Here is a 16298-nt window from a genome sequence, read left to right as displayed (position 1 = left end):
TTCAATGACACTCCCTTCCCAAGCTTGAGTAATAAGAGTTGGTTAGGAGCTTGGGTGGCTAGTTCACACAGTTCAATGAGGCACAGTTCTTCCAGGCTTCCTTTGCCTTGTTCGGAATTCACACAGTTCAGCAGGACACAATTCTTTCAGGGTTCCCTTGCCTGATTGGTCACAATTCAGCACCATGCAGTTCACTCAGACTTCCAGGCTTCCCTCGCCTGGTTCAGCATCAACTCAAAATGTTTCACAATGGGGGTTCCCTTCCCCAACAGTTCAATGCTTGTTTTGCACTGGGGTTCCCTTCCCCAACACTTCAACAATCCTTAAATGGCTTACTTGACAGAGACCTTCGCAAACACACAGTATTTGCCAGCCCTGTGCAGGACCACTCTGTCAGTGAGGCTTTTACCTAATTTCTTTACTTCATATTACAGTATCAGAGAGTTTCACAAATGCACAGTGTCTTGGTCAGACCTGTGCAGGAACAATCTGTTACTAAGGCTGTCTATACAGTTCATGCTCCTTGCATTACATATTTCACTTGGTCGTGCCCCCCGGCACTCTACACAGTTCACATTTTCCCTTGTGGGTCTCAGACCCTCTTCTAAATTCACATTATGGGTCCCCGACCCTCTTCTCAATTCTCATCACGGGTCCCAGAACGTCTTCGATGAATTCACAAACATAACAGTTCTCATTTCACTTTCGCTCGTACTTCGAGCCTGGCACAGCTTCCTTTACCTTTAGTAAAGCTGCTTTTGTAATCACAATCTTCAAAAGTCTCTCTTTACTCATGCAAACGTACATGCAGCCTCACCGTCACTTTGTTTCACATCAATCTTATTCAACAATGGACAATTGAAGCTTTTATCTTCATCGCGTTTCTCGCCATACGCATGTCCTCGTTTTGCAACATTGTATTTCGCTCGCGCTTCGTGCCTTTCACAAACTGGGTTCCCTTCTGCTTTGAACTCTGACTGTGTTTCTCTTTAATGCTTGTTGCGTACTGAGGCCAGGGTCCCCTCTGCTGCCACTCTGCCACTTCTGGGTCTTCTCGCACGCCCAGAGGAACAAGCAACAGTGCCAGGATTTCTCTCTGTGTTGGTTTCCTCGAGCAACCCCCTTCTGGCTCAGTGGAGACAGAGTTCCCTCACCACGCTTTCTGCATCCTTTCCACCACTCAGGCCTTCAGCTTCTCAGCACTTTGTTTTCTGATTACAGTTTTCGGGGTACCTAGGCGACCCAGTTTGCCTGCCTGCTCGACCTCCAACTCGTGTTCCTTCTCAGGCTCCAACTTGCTCACTGAAGATTCTCTGCTCCACCTCTTATACTCTGGATAGTCGTTAATGTGTTTCAGGTGTGTGTGATTATGACTGAGTGCCTGACCCTGCCTGTCCTCATTACTGAGACAGGGCCATTGCATATTAGTGGTAATCTTCCTAATCTCAGTCTTGCTCTTCTTCATCTCACTACTTGGGCTGGTACAGAAAGGAGGGGAATTATGGGAGTTGTAGTATCCCATAAAGGTAGAGGGAATATGTGGTAAACAATTATCAGGAAAGGAGGGATACCATGTCTCACCGTCCGGTTTTTCACGGACCCCCTACCCAGGTGATCCTCCCTCATTTGTCCACCCCCCAAGTTGGGATACAATAACGATGGCCCTTCCATGGCCACCTGAAAAAGGGATCTTTGGGGATTGAGTAGTGAAACTCTCTCAGGTTTTTCACATCTATTTTAGGGAACCCTTCCATTTTGATGTCCTTCTGAAGCACTACTAATGCTGGGGTATCCAGATGTACGGTGAACATATTCCCCCCCCCCCCCCCCAGATGGGTGGCAGCTGCAGGTATGCTTTCGACCCACAGGCCCAATAGTGATCGATAAGTACTGCTGTCCCGATCTTCATGCCTGGTATCTTTGAAATCTGTTTGCCTCCTTAACTCTCTTCAACCTTTACTTCTCCATCATTCTGGAAACATAAAGCAGCTCCCTTGAGCAGTATGATGGGCATGGGTCCTGCTTCATTTCGACCCATGTGAGTAATCTGGCGCTTGCTTCCCATTCCTTAAGGCACTTGTCATTTTCCTGCTGTACTATTTCCACTGGAACCATTAGGAGGATGTATTCTCTATAGATTACTGTCATTTCTGTGATTTATTTCCGTGGCAGTTTATTCACTTATGTATGTTCTTTATAAATAAATAGCCATGCAAGAGCTAACTATCTTCTAACTGTGTGTGTATGTGTGAATCATTGCATTGCCTACTTGCGTCCAAGGTTTGCCCTTCAGTGTACTGGTGATAAAAAGATATATGTCTGTCCGTGCACTTTTTGGCAGCCAATACAGGTATGAACATGGACTTGCTCCAATCCATCAGGAAAACAGGGACACAACCACTATCATGTAGCGCTAGCCTTGCCACACCTGGATCATATCAACATAGTCTATATGGAGATGTTGGAAGGGACCAGTTGGGCGTGGTATGGCTCCTCTCACTACACGTAATGTATGTCCTGCAGCAAATATTTTACACTTCACACAATTTTCTACCAATGCAGCTACATAATAATAATAATTTGGCATTTATATAGCGCTACGAACCCTCAGGTATCTGAGCGCTGCTTATTATTACTCACGGTGTGTGGTGCTCATTTATCGACCCCGGAAGGATGAAAGGCTGAGTTTGGCCCCGCCGGGATTCAAACCTGCGTTAGCAAGCTCTGCACGGATGTCAAAGCGAGCGCTCTACTCGCTGTGCCACTTGACATGCTCTGCCATATTTGGGCAGAACCATTCTTCCCCCATGTGTGCAGCAAAAACCTCTTTACCCATGTGAGTAGGGTAATGCAATTGCGCGAGTGCAATCTGCAATAATGCTATTGACAGTACTAGTTTTCCTGTGCTCTCTTGTCACCACAAGGCATTGGTGGGGGAGACTGAACACCCCCTTCTCATCCACAACTGTTACTCCTCTGCCGGAGCCCTCCCCTGAAATTCCATTATTTGCCTATCTAGGGCCTTCCCCATTTATTTCTTTGGGGATTTAGCATGCCCACCATCCAGCTGAGGAAAAGGATCGAGTAGAGGAGCCCAATGGGATCGCGTCTGTCTTTGTTGCTGTTTTGGCCACGCCCCTTAGCGCCCCTTTTGCCATCCTTGCATCAAAAGGTAAAGAGCTTTGCACTATGCTCCTGAAGCACCTTCAGATGCATGCACTGACTTGACACACAATCCTGAGACAAATACTCCTCCCCAAACAGCACAAACATATTAAGTGGGGATAGTTCACAATCCACGCAGTGATTGAAGCCTGAGGGATTCAGCATGGTGTTCCTGAAGCTAACAGAGTGCACTGAAAAAAAGGAACTGAGGTAATGGGGGGCAGCGCTTCAGTATATACTGGCCTCAACATCATATCTGGTGCAGGGTGCATAGAGGTGTTAAGTGAAAGCATGTTGAGCCCCCTGGTGGAGTGAAAGTTTCGAAAGAACAGCTGCACTGGACATAGACTACCCATGGGAGGAAGACATTGATTAGAAAAATATGTTTTGGTGTTTTTTTTAACATTACTGTGCCTCAATAAATACAATTAAACATTTTTAAGAAAATGTTTAAAAATACCATCAAATACATATAGATCTCGTTTGAGATACACTTAATCAAATCAATAGGACATAAAATCAATTTGCCTCATGCCACATTTCCCGTGCTGCCTTCCATAAACGAAACACAGCCCCCGTAAAACCAGGGAAGTTGCTACCTAAAGGGTATTCCAAAATGTATCAGTTTTGATAGAGTCTATTGTGTTTGTGAACTTTATAGCTCCTCAGATACACTTGTACTAGGGCGGAACACAGTCAGAATATGACAATCCGTTTCAATTTCCCCTTTACAAATTCGACAGTCTTTGATCTCTTGTTATCTTCTGCCAAGCACCGCAATATTCCAATGTGGGTAATAAATTGCGACATAGATAGGTTATAAACCTTACAAGCCTGAATCACAGGGCTTTGTGAAATAAAGGGCCACTGAATCAGGTGTAAAACTTTGTGGGGAATATAATCTATAGCGCTTCTTCAGTGCAAGTCTATCCACGTTACATGCTCTATTCCCAGGCTATTGTCTTTATTTTTAGAAAAGATAATATACACTGTGGGATGGGGGACGGACTATCCCATCTGTATTCTTGCTACCGGTTAACTGTATTTTACAAAAAGGACAAACTGCTTAACTCTCTGTAATGTTTGTTTTGAGAAGAAGAATCTTTCCACCCACAGATTTCTTATCTTAGATAGATCTTTTTTCAGTGCCAGCTGTCTTCGCAAACATTTTCAGGCATTAGGGGGAGCTATGTAACTCTGTGTCAGCATGCTCGGCGCAGTTGGGTGCTCTTAATGCTGGGTATATTAGCAGCAGTGTATCTGTAGCCAGCAGCACCCCATGACCTCAGTTCCACCTTTTTCGCCACCACTCAGCAGATGGTGCACAAGAGAATAGCAACAGATAAACAAGCAATTCACCAAAAGGGGTAGGTTGGGAAAGCGACAAGCAATATATGGAAGGACTAATTCATCAGAAAGGGCATCACTGTGAGAGAAGTAAGTTGTTCTTCGACTAGCTTTCTTCATCCCCAGATTCCTCATCTTTGATAGACTCGGAAAGAAATACAGAACCTGGAGGATGAAGGAGTGGGAGAAAACACCAGCTACACTAGGAAACTCTAGAAAAACACAGGACCAAAGTGAGCCAATGATCTGTCAAAGAATCCAACCAAAAGTGCTTGGCAAAATTGCACTGTAAAACCTGTGTAGGCCCCTGATGGATGCCCAAAACAGAGACCCTGCCCCACCCTTAACAAGGAATCTGGTAGATTGAGCCCGAAGACTTTCAGGCACCTCCCTTCCAGCCAGATTGAAACACTCTGAATTGCAAAGAACACTCGACCTGGACAGGGTGTGCTTGGTCATACTCCTGTTTACTCGAGCTTCAGCAGAACCAATAAAGAGCTGGTTCTCCTTCCTGATGTGGCCTGTCCGAGAGAAAATAGTGAGATGCCTCTTGGGGCTGAGATAGTAAAACCTATCCTCCATCTTGGTTATGGAGAGTATAACACAATTAAGATTAATCTTCTGTGAGGGATGGAAATCTAACACTACCTTGAGTAAGAAGATCAGTTTCCCCATATGAGTCACTTTCTCCATAGCTAAGGCAAAGTTAAGAAGCATTACAGAAAGAGCCTGGAAGGAATTCATTGACCTGAAGTAATAGAAGTAAAAGTAGTAATAGCAACCTGTAAAATCACCTTAAGGTTAACAACCCCAAAGAAAAATAATTCAGGAGCTCAGTCGGAGTAGCATTAAGAAAAGTCAAGGCACGTTTCAAATCCTATGCAGAAACAAACTGACGTGGTGGAAACTGGTTAGATAATCGAAGCAAAAACTGCCCATCAGTGATGATGGAAAATAGCATGCCTTGCAAAGGGCTCCTCTTAAAGTCCAAAATAGCAGTCAAGTAACCTTTTCACAGTGCAAACATGAAGACCCTGTTAGACCAAGGAGAGCAGAAAACCAAGAACAGTAGAGGTTGGACAGATTATGATGTCCAGATCGCTTTCTCGGCACCAACATGAAAACATACACTATCTGCAAGCATGGATGGTCTTGGTGGAGGGACTCTTGGAAGAAAGGAATGGATCCAGAATGTCGTCAGACTGAGCCCGCTCCCCATACCTCTGCCATTCAGCAGCCAAACATGAAGGCTGAAGGCTGCTGAGGCTTGGCTAACAGATAGCAGATCTATGCTAGCTTGGAGGCGCCAAGGACAACAGATGGGCATATTTGGAACTTTCAGGTACCATATGCTGTGGACTGGTCTAGTGCCATTATGATCATGGAATATATCCAAAATGTTCAGTCTTCAGACTCCTGAATGACCGGAGTCTGTGGAAAACACCACTAGAAATATTTGATCTAAAACCATATTCCTGGTAAGGGGTCCAATTAAATATTAGATTATTCTCCTCCAAAATATCTGTCTACCAGTTTCTGCAATAGATCATTTTTTTGCATTCCTCAGGGCAGTGGGTACATTCCTCCCTCTACAGATGGAGTTCATAAGTACTCTTTTTGAACTAATATTGGGAGATACCTACCCTCCAGTCAAGAAACTCCTGAGACATTTACATACATTGCTGAAAGAGTCCTTTCCTCTGAACAATTTCTGGCTTCATTGCTAGATCTGCAGCAGTGTTTGCAATGTCTTGGGCCAAGTCCAATCTAAACAAAATTCTCCAGGTGCTATTCCATTGGAACCTGAATTCTTTGAATAACTTTCACATATTACAAATGTAGAATAGGCCATTTCTGCTATAAAACCACAGTATACACACACAACATCCCCACCCAGTAGCCATCACTGGAATGTCACCTCCAGAACAGGGCTACACTGCAAAGTACTATGGGAATCCACATTTGGTGAAAAGCTTGCTTTTTGCTGCATATCAGGAAACTGTTTTTGCCTTAAATGATAGTCTTATAGCTTTAGCAATCCAAGACAGAGTTCACAAGGAAGCAACTTTTGGTGAGGGACGTGGAATGCACAGATGGAACACACAACAAGTGTGTATTGTCTGTCTCCGCATGCTATTGCTCCTCTCTTCTTTATCATGACTCTTGGCTGCCATTGGGTCCGACTAAATGGCCTTGCAGATACCGAAACAAAAAAATCATTGAAGGAGATTACAACTAGCACAGCCTACTTACTGGCATGGTTCTGGGTTCTGGTAAGAACAATTATAAATTAATTAAACAGGAATGCATGGTTTCTTACAACACCTCAACGTTTTATCAGTATCGTATGTGTTTTATATAACTGCACCCACAATGTTTAAATATAACCCTTACCAAGGTAACACATTTTCCACAAGGAAAGATCTAGCATGAAGAAGTTCACATAACTCACATGGATTGATTTTCTCGGTTGCTTCGCTTATAATGAAATAGCCAGGAAAACAGTAATCCTTACCTCCCGAGTTTGGAAGCACACTGCTTCTAGTGCAGCAAAGGCAATATGGTTTCTATTTGTGAACTGAGTGAGACCACAGATGATACTATAAAGAGAAAATGATAGCAGACCATTACAATTTCGAGATTAAAAGAGCTTAAAAAGTGCACGTTATACCTTTTAAATTAACCCCATTCATCAACCGAGAATACAAATTGGTTAATGCAGTTTGGTCAGACAGCATACTTGCCTAAATGCTTTGCTGAGAAGAGGGGCCTCACAGTTTAACTTGAAAATATTGTACATATAGCCTACAAAACAGTGTATGATTTCGAAACTTTCACATTAGGATCTCGATACAAGGCTTTCCATTTGCACCTAAACCTGCAACAATGCTTTCCTAATTTATGTATTTTGGAAATTAGATACCAACAAGAACAAGCATTTGGCTTTAGTAAACATGTTTTCTGTGCTGGTAAAAAATGCCAGAGAACCTATCTCAAGGTACTCGGGACATTTGCCATGTACGGTCGTGACAGACAACATATGCCCGCTTACTAGTAACATTTGTCATCTATTCCATGATATACGGCATATGGCTTGGCCCTGAAGTTGACCGTAACCCCTGCTAGGAGATAATCAGCTCTACCACCTATGAATTTACAATGCTTTAGTTTACCCTCTCCTGTATGTAAGAATGGGTACAATTGTGCAAATTCGCCGTTTGTAATGTTTGCAGAAATTGTAATTGTTTATTTATAGAGCGCATCTACAAGGGTGAAGTGCTTCAAAGCGCTTCAAGGCTGGACGGGAACAGGGGAATACAGAGTCGTTCTTGGGCCTTGAAATCTCCAAATGATCATGCAAAAATGACTAGCAAACTTGGCTTGCCAGCCTTACTACAAGTGATATGATATGGCATTTATAACGCGCCTATACACAAGTGTTTCAAGGCGCAAAACTCTGTCAAAGAACTTTGGACGCAGCCGGTGGTTGGCTGGAGGGAAGCATGCTGTGAGTCAACAATGTTTGCAGGTGCAAGATAAAAAAATTGCAGATTTAGCCCAATTTTACCCCTCTCGAAATAGATAATTCCCATTTGGATCATTTGTAACTTAGTAGATAAAAATGTCCCAAAATTGAGAAAATGCAGCAGTCTGGGAGAAACACAAAATAGTTTGGTTTCACCTTTGTGAAATTTCTGTGAGGAAATCTTCTTTTCCAGCAAAAAAGGTGCAAATTAAATATACAGTGAAATTCATGGATTACGTGTCTCAGGCAGAATTTCTCGCCCCATACCCATGAATACAAACATACTTGTATTCAAAGAGATCTAAAGTATATCAATCATGCCTCTGTGTGAACATTCCTTCTTTCAAAGTGATAACTGTTTTGTCTTTTATTCTTGATACCTAGCTCCTCTTTTGGCCTCTGCTGCTCAACCACCACTACAAAGGAAAGCCTACAGAGCCGACTGTCAGTAGTCATCATGGATCCTTACCTGTCAGTTAGCGAACAAACTGGGTGGTTGCATAAGTGCTCCTCAGACTGTATCAATTATATTACACGGCCCATGGTAGCGGGCGTGTAGTTATGGTTAAGTTGTTAAACTCATAGGAAGAGCACTTTTTCAGTGGCTTATAACTTCGTTCCCCATGGAGTAGCTGGAAGAAGACGGAGGAGTGGCTGCAGTATTGGTGCGTATATTGCGCAATTTCCCAGGTACCTAGACAGACGACACCTTTGTGTGGTGATTTGAGGCAGCTGTCGTAACGGCGCAATATCTTGTACTGAGAGCGGTTTGTGGCGACCTCTTTCCGTGGTGAGTGGTGGCAGGTGATTTTCAGAAGGGGAGTGAATTGCACATGGCATAGGTTGGGTGGGAGCGCGGGTGCCTGTACTATGCATATGGATTGCGGTAGTTTGGGACATGGTGGCATGCATGGGTGCATGTAGTTGCAGTAGGTCTGTTGAGGGATTAGACTATTGGGTGCATGGCCGAAGGCCGGAGCCCATGCTCTGCAGAGCCTAGGGCTTCAGTTCACCCACTGCAACTATGCATGTGTTACTCTGTATCCGGTAGAGGTGGGTGCTTGCATAGTGTGGTGTGTGCAGATTGGTTGGAGTAGGGCTAATGTAGCGAACACTATGTGGGTAGGTTGGTAGTGATACCATACTTTGTGAATGGAAGTGGGTACGTCCATAGTATGTGAATGAAAGTGCACAGGGGTGCAGGAGACAGTGGGCCTCATAAGTTTGCCGGTCCGGGAACTACGGTACCGGTAAGCATGCCAGTACTGTAGTTCCCGGACCGGCAAACTAAGAGTTCTGCTCGCGTGTGCCATTGCGGATGCCAGGTCTGACCTGGTGGCCGTACCGGCACCCGCGAGCAGAGCATGTCGGATGCACCAGCACCGTTGATAGCGGTGCCGATGCATCTGGCTTCCCTATTGAGCCCTATGGGGCTCAAATGGGTATGGGGAAAAATGTTTTCCAGCGCCCATGAATGGGCAAATACAGGGTCCGGCAAGGCTGCAATGACACGGTAATTGCCCATTTCTGGGCGTCTGAAAAAAATAAAAACCGGCGGCAGCCGTGCCTGTATTGCAGGCACGGCTACCTCCTGCCGGTAATGAGGCCACACAGAGACATTGATTCCTCTAGGCCAGCTGACATTTAGAGTGGGCAAGTGAATGGGAAGGGGGAGGGAAAAGTGCAGTACATGAGAACAATAAAAAATAGAAATACATGCAACTACGCCGGTGCTGGCAAGTGCAAGGATAAGTGTAGATATCAAGTGGTGGCTGGACTGTTAGGGTTCTAGAAAACAGTCCCCAAGTGCGGGGGTTGGTAGAAAGCCAGTGCAGGGGTGGAACTGTAGGGAGGGAGGTGGACTGGGGCAAAGATTATAGGGTGGGTAGGAAAACAGTGCAGAATACTTATTAACCAGGAAGTGAGCAGGGGAGAGGAGGGGAAAAAGAAGAAGCACATGGAAAGGTTTTCAGGTGCTTTCAGAGCCTACAATGCTTCTCCTCTAGGTCCAGGGAGACAGAGAACGTATTGCACAGGGAGGCCCCAGCGGAAGAAACACATCTACCACCATGCGCGAAAGGTTGCGTGTAGAAGCAACTGACCCGGAGGGAGTAGGAGGCGGATGAGGGAAGAACTGGAGCAAGCAGATATTTAGGATGTGAGTGCAAGGTATTGAGGTCCCAGGGACTAGAAGGCCTTCTGCATAATGCACAGGGCTTTTATTTTATTGTTTGCAGCCACTGAGAGCTATTGCAGCCATTTTAGTCGAGCAGAGATACGATTCCGGCCGTTCAGGCTAAGGACAAGTTGCGCACTCCTCTTATGGATGAGTTGCTGAGCGCGGAGAGTGGAAGCTGGCAGATTTAAAAAGAGCCTGTGGAAACAGTGCAGTGTACAAAGCACCACACCTCTGCAGACATTGACGTTTTGGAAAGTGACTGTAGGTTGCTAAGATACATTCAGTGGTGGCTTTAGTGACTTCTTTTTACGAGTTATGTATTAGGTGGGTTAGTGGGGAACAATTTGCGTACCATTGTGGGAAGGAAGTTCCTGTTTCGCTAATATAGTGTATGATATGGGTAAATGAAAACGTTGCAATCACATACCAACAAATTGCCACTTCATGGTAGGAGATGGGAGGAACATCAGTATGCGTTTTAAACACGTAGTGGACGCTTAGAGGCAGATATCGTGCACAGAGGCACTTATAACAGAGTTCTGACCATACTGCCAAATAAATGTTCATACCTTGGCTCGGTCCTACCAGAAGGGATCCCGCAAATTGCTTCAATTCATATGGCAAGGGTGGAGATCTAGAATTCATAAGACGGTGATAATGGGCGGCTCACCTCTGAGTGGGATGGGGGACCCGGACCTTCGCAAATAGCATGTAGCAGCACAACTAACATGTTTTCTCGCCTGGTGTGCTCCTATCGACACCCCGAAATGGGTAGACATTGAACAATCTAGAATCCTACTTCCTCTCTGCTTCCTCCCATATATTTACCCTATGGCGCGAAAGGACTGGCCTGCGATGCTTTCCTATGTAAAGGCGACGATTAGGACATGGCACTGGGTGTTGAAAGCAAAGGGAATTCTGAAAGGGACTGGCCCGAGCACCCCTGATTTTCCACAATCCATTTTTCACCCCAGGCCTACGGCCCCCAGACTTTAAAAGATGGTCACGAGGAGGTTTACAAGCCCGGTCACATCTATTTGAGAATGGATTGCCCCTCACCTTAGAGAATTGTAAGGCAATGTTTCAGCTGACTGAGGCAGACAGATACAAGTACGCCCAACTCTTGACACTGGATTATCCAGCCTCTGGTGAGGCGAAGGGCTACATGCGACCAGAGTCCCATCGAGCTGACCTTACTGGAAGGGGAGGCAAGTGGAATATCTCTAAACTCTATGGGCTCTTGTAAGATGATGTTAGCTCTCTGACCTAACTATATGGGCCAAAGGCAAGCAGACTTGGGCCACCCAGTGGAGGACCACTCCTGGGTGGACATATGGACAATTAAATATTCTTCCTCCATTTGTGTAACAAATAAGGAATACACTTTCAAGCTAACATTGTGCTGGTATTATCCTCCGGCACGTTTACACTGCATCAAGAACTCCTCGACCCCAATATGCTGGCGGAATTGTGGTGCCCAGGCAACATATTTACACATGTGGTGGGATTGCCCGCTCGCTCGCACCTTTTGGGAGAAGGTGCTCAATGCAATACAGGGGATTATACAGGAGATTACCTATGTCAAACTCCCAATGGAGCCCAAAGTGATTTTACTAGGAGTCCCGACTCAGGAGGGTTACCCTAGGTCGGGGAACACAGCCAAAATGATTACCCAACTCCTCTTAGCAGGGAAGATCACAATTGCCTGAACCTGTTAATCACTGATGGCCCGCAGCTTCTGATGTGGTGGATTAAGGTTTGGGACATCCTAGTTTGTGGAAAGAGTCACTGCGACCAGGGAAGGAATCCTACACCAGTTCACAAACATTCAGGCCTGATCCTGGTGTATGACCAAAACTTCCCAGCGCAAACGCACAAACCACGCCTTGCAGAAGGTTTTCTGCAAAACTGTTGAAGACTTGGCAGGGTTGGGGTGAGGACGAAGCAAGAGGTACGGTGGGAGATCCTTAGGCAATGAACAGGGGTGGTATGGAAAGTATGTCACACTGTGCACTAAGATGGATCGGCATTTTCACATTGGGAGTCTTACACTCCATGATTGCAATCGATTTAAATAAAGTTTGGAAAAAAAACAGATACAGTTCTCACTGCACAGCCCATCCCTCTGGTGATCCCCCATCACAAAGCTTCCTCCTATTTGTGCCATATCTTCTGGAATGTAGTTGGGTATCTCTGTGTATTGTACACTCTCCTTTCATATGACATACATAAAACCAATATCTGATAACCATTTGCTTTATCTAGGCATCTCTGGCTTGCCCCACATCATAGCTATGTTCCTTTTTACTAAAATGGCAGCTTTAGATATCAAAATCTATCAAAGCAACCGTTGGAGTGAGTTCCCCAAATTCCCAACAGCAGCAGCTTGGGTTCAACAGGCACAGGCACCTCCACAACCATCACCAATTTAGCCAAACCTTTTTCCCAAAAGCGGCATATCATCGGATATTACCATATAATATGGAAAAGTTAACATCTGTTCGGTCGCATTTCAGGCATCGCACGTGAGCCACATGATCCCATCTAAAGAGCAGCGTATGCAAATAGTACGTCCTATGTAGTATTTTCTGCTAAATTCAGTGAAATCGGGAGGAAATTGCTACCTCCCTCAGGAACATCAAGGACTCCACCCAGTCCTCAGGGTCTATAACCCCCACCTTCGCCTCCCAACTAGGTTGCAGTTCAAGCAAGTCCTGTCACGAGAAGGATGATGTGCATTGATACATGACAGAGGTAACTAACCTTCCTGTCTATTCGTTGTGCCACAAAATTGGCCTCTAAGGGGGAGCAGGGTGGGCCATCACGTAGATTAGTAAACTGGTCATGAAGTGTGAGGGTAATTTGAATATAGTGAAACCTTTCCACCGCCGGAAGCCCATAAGTGTGTTGAAGGCTTGGGAAGGAGAAAAGACCCCCCTCAGTACATGGTTCAGAGTAAGAATATTACAGCGAGCTCAACAACCAAACACACCAATCTTGTTAATTTCAGGTAGGAGCGAGTTCCGCCTTAGAGGTTTGGCAAGCATCGGCTTCCCACCGCACCCCATTCCCCAAATCAAATTCTTCTAGACTTTAACAATATGTCAAGTTACATCTGGTAGAGCTGGGTCATCACCAGCCCCTGCACAGCATTTGGATCGGCATGACTTCTCTCATCCATGCCTGTTCAGCCTTAACATGGGGTAAGTGAGGGTCTCCATGTAACCAATTGTTGGTCACTGCCATTTGGGAGGCCCAGTAATAGTGCACAATTTTCTGAAGGCCTATGCCCCCCCCACACTGAGCGTTGCAACATAGACACAGCAATCCTAAGTTGCTTCCCACCCCATAGCAGCTCTCAGAAGGCAGAATTCACTCTAGCAAATTCCGGCACACCGGAAGGTGGGTGTTTAGGAAGACATAAAGATACCTAGGTAGTATGAGCATCTTAAATAATGCCGCCTTCCCTAGAAGTGTTATTGGGAGGGTCTGCCAGTGCCTTACATCTTGCAGAAACCGATCAGTAAAGGGATATGAGTTAGGAGAAAGACTGTCAGCTGGATCGAGGCTAATGTGAACCCGCAGGTAGTTGAAACCTGCCCATGAAACATAATTGGGGCAATCAGGGAGAATCGCCAAATCACCTCCCATCACCAGAAACAAGTCTAACCTATGCCAGGTGACGTCACTTCGTAGACATTTAATTACAATGGGACAGGATACCCTCGGGTTACCCAGAAATATTAAAAGGACATCCTCCTAGATCAGTGGTCTTCAAACTTTTTTGGCCTGGGTCCCCTGAGCAAAGTTTGGGCAGGCCGGGCACCCCCCCCCCCCCAAAAGTGCCAGATGGACAGTATGTAGAAATCGCTATGAACTTTTGCGTGCCGTCACCGCACCCTACTCCCAGTACAGACCCTGGTCTCTCCCCACCCTACTCCCACCACTATCTCAGTGCTGCCGCCCATCCTGCTCCCACCACAGTCCCATAACACAAGCATACACACATCCATACACATTTAAATAAAAAACAATTCGCCATAAACGTACCTTCTTCAGGGGCCTGCACGTGGTTGCTAAAATGCCCCGCTCCAGGTTGCTCTGCCCGTATGTGCGAGGAGGCGCAGGAGCACCCCCTTGCACATACATACATGCAGTGCCCCAGCCAGCATTTCCAATGAGCTATGCAAAGCTGGCGAAGCAAAACACCCCCAGCGTTGCATGGCTCAGTGATCATGTGCTGCTGGGGAAACGAACTGTCAAAAGGCAAACAGTGTTTTCCTTTGATAGTTCAGCCAGCCCAGGAGCACTCCCTCAGCTGGAAAATGCAGCTGAGGGAGTGCTCAGTGTTTCACTGGGCTGGCTCCTCGGCTCCTCCATAATGGGTGTGGTGGCCAGTGGGTGGACGCCCCCTCACCCATTATGGATGAGCCGGGCAGCATGGACTGGCCTATAGGGCAATAGGGCGATGAACATACCAAAAATGCAAAATGCTAGTGTAGGCCAATCAAAATGGAAAACTTTTTTGGCCAATGTGGGCCACTTTGAGGAGTTACTTCACTATGCAGTTAGTAGTTTTGACCATTGTTGCTGAATAAATAGTCTTTAAATATCACAATTTGTTTACATTTGAACAAAAAACAACCCCTTGGGCATATTCAAACAGTCTGTGACTAAAGGACTGAATATCCATTTGCAACTGCTGGCCATTTTTTCATTGGCGCCTAAGACCATTTTATGGTCCAGTCTGATCATGTGAGCTGCCCCTTCCCATTTCCTCCAATCTAAAAAAAAGAAAAATATATTATTTTTTTACATTTTATTCTGGGCTCTCGCGCCCCCCCTGGGATGCGGCCGTGCCCCACTGTGCGGGCACGCCCCACAGTTTGAAGACCTCTGTCCTAGATGGACTGTGATACTGGAAATGCCTTTTGGATGGACAGTGCCTCCTAGTCCTTGTCCTGCCACTTCTTTGTGGGCGTTTTTGTTGTATAGTGCGTGGGATGGTTACAGGAACCTCGTGATGTCAGAGAGAATGTTGGGTGTGACAGAGAGAATGTTATGGTGTGAGTGAGAGAATCGGGCGGTTGGAGAGCGTCTGCCTGGGTGATAGGAGCCAGTTGTTCTCACAGAGTCATCTTGCTGTATCTTCATGTAACATAAATAAAGTAACTTGCTGGAACCTACCTGATGTGACTGAGGATCCAGCTTTACTTCACTGGCGACGTGAATGGGATCATGAAAGACTGTAAACGGACCTACGTGGCATGATAAGAGGTTTAAGGTGACTAGTCTGCTGAGAGGGCGCAGAAGAGAAAGAAGAGGAGCCACTGCCCCCACAAGCAAGTCCCATCACCCGGGGCGAAGAAAGAGGGGGAGCTGCAGTCCATCTGATGACCCAGGGTGAAGTAGAAAAAGGGGAGCTGTGCCGGTAGAAAACCCAGGGTATAGAGTTAATGACCAGGGCAGAAGAAGAGACTAGCGCTCAGGCTGGGAGCAGTTTTGGGCCTTTCTGAGGAGAAGAGCCAGTGCCCACACCCAGGCTACAGGAGAAGAAGTAATACCCAAGGTATATTGGGGGAAGTGACTGCCAGGGCTGGAAAAGTACCAATGGCCACCCTGCCCCATTGAAGGAGAAAAAGAAGTGAAGAAATTACTTTGGAAGAGACAGAGAAGTGGAGACGTTTCCTGGGGAGCTGAACCTGGGGAGCCCAGCACAAGTAACAGCACTAAATGTTGTTGTGCCAGCACAGGTTACAGGTCAATGAGAAGTGTCCCCTGTCCCTGTAGAAGAGAAGAGACGACTGCTGATGTGCGCAACGTCCCCTTACTGGGGGAATGGTGGCAAATACCAAAGGAGGGTAGTGCAGCCCGGCCCAGGGAGTCTTCATGAGCAAGGGTGCAGAGAGGATCAAGCAAGGAGGTCGGGCATCAGAGGGTCTGTGGTGAGCAGTGTAGCCAACAAAAATCCGTTGTGTGTGAAGAGTTCTGTGTCCTCCAAGAGCAGAGCCCAAATGGTAACATTGTTTTTGCGTGGTGGGATGGCGAATGCTGGAGGGTTCCATGCCTTGCCGCTATGGA

General features: G+C 46.1%; 1 protein-coding gene across 5 annotated transcripts in view; it reads right to left on the bottom strand.

The window, feature by feature from the left end:
* Positions 1 to 16298, bottom strand: part of GK (glycerol kinase) — a 2191429-nt gene that overhangs the window by 562597 nt on the left and 1612534 nt on the right. For all 5 annotated transcript variants that reach the window (XM_069637310.1, XM_069637305.1, XM_069637306.1 and 2 more), the window contains one exon: positions 7028 to 7112. In XM_069637310.1, coding sequence (XP_069493411.1) covers positions 7028 to 7112 — 85 coding nt within the window. The remainder of the gene's footprint in view (positions 1 to 7027; positions 7113 to 16298) is intronic.

This window comes from Ambystoma mexicanum, chromosome 7p (assembly GCF_040938575.1).
Source record: "Ambystoma mexicanum isolate Mex_15411 chromosome 7p, UKY_AmexF1_1, whole genome shotgun sequence".
NCBI lineage: Eukaryota > Metazoa > Chordata > Amphibia > Caudata > Ambystomatidae > Ambystoma > Ambystoma mexicanum.
The sequence above is the reverse complement of the archived record's forward strand: the minus strand, read 5'-3'. Positions and strand labels throughout refer to the sequence as shown.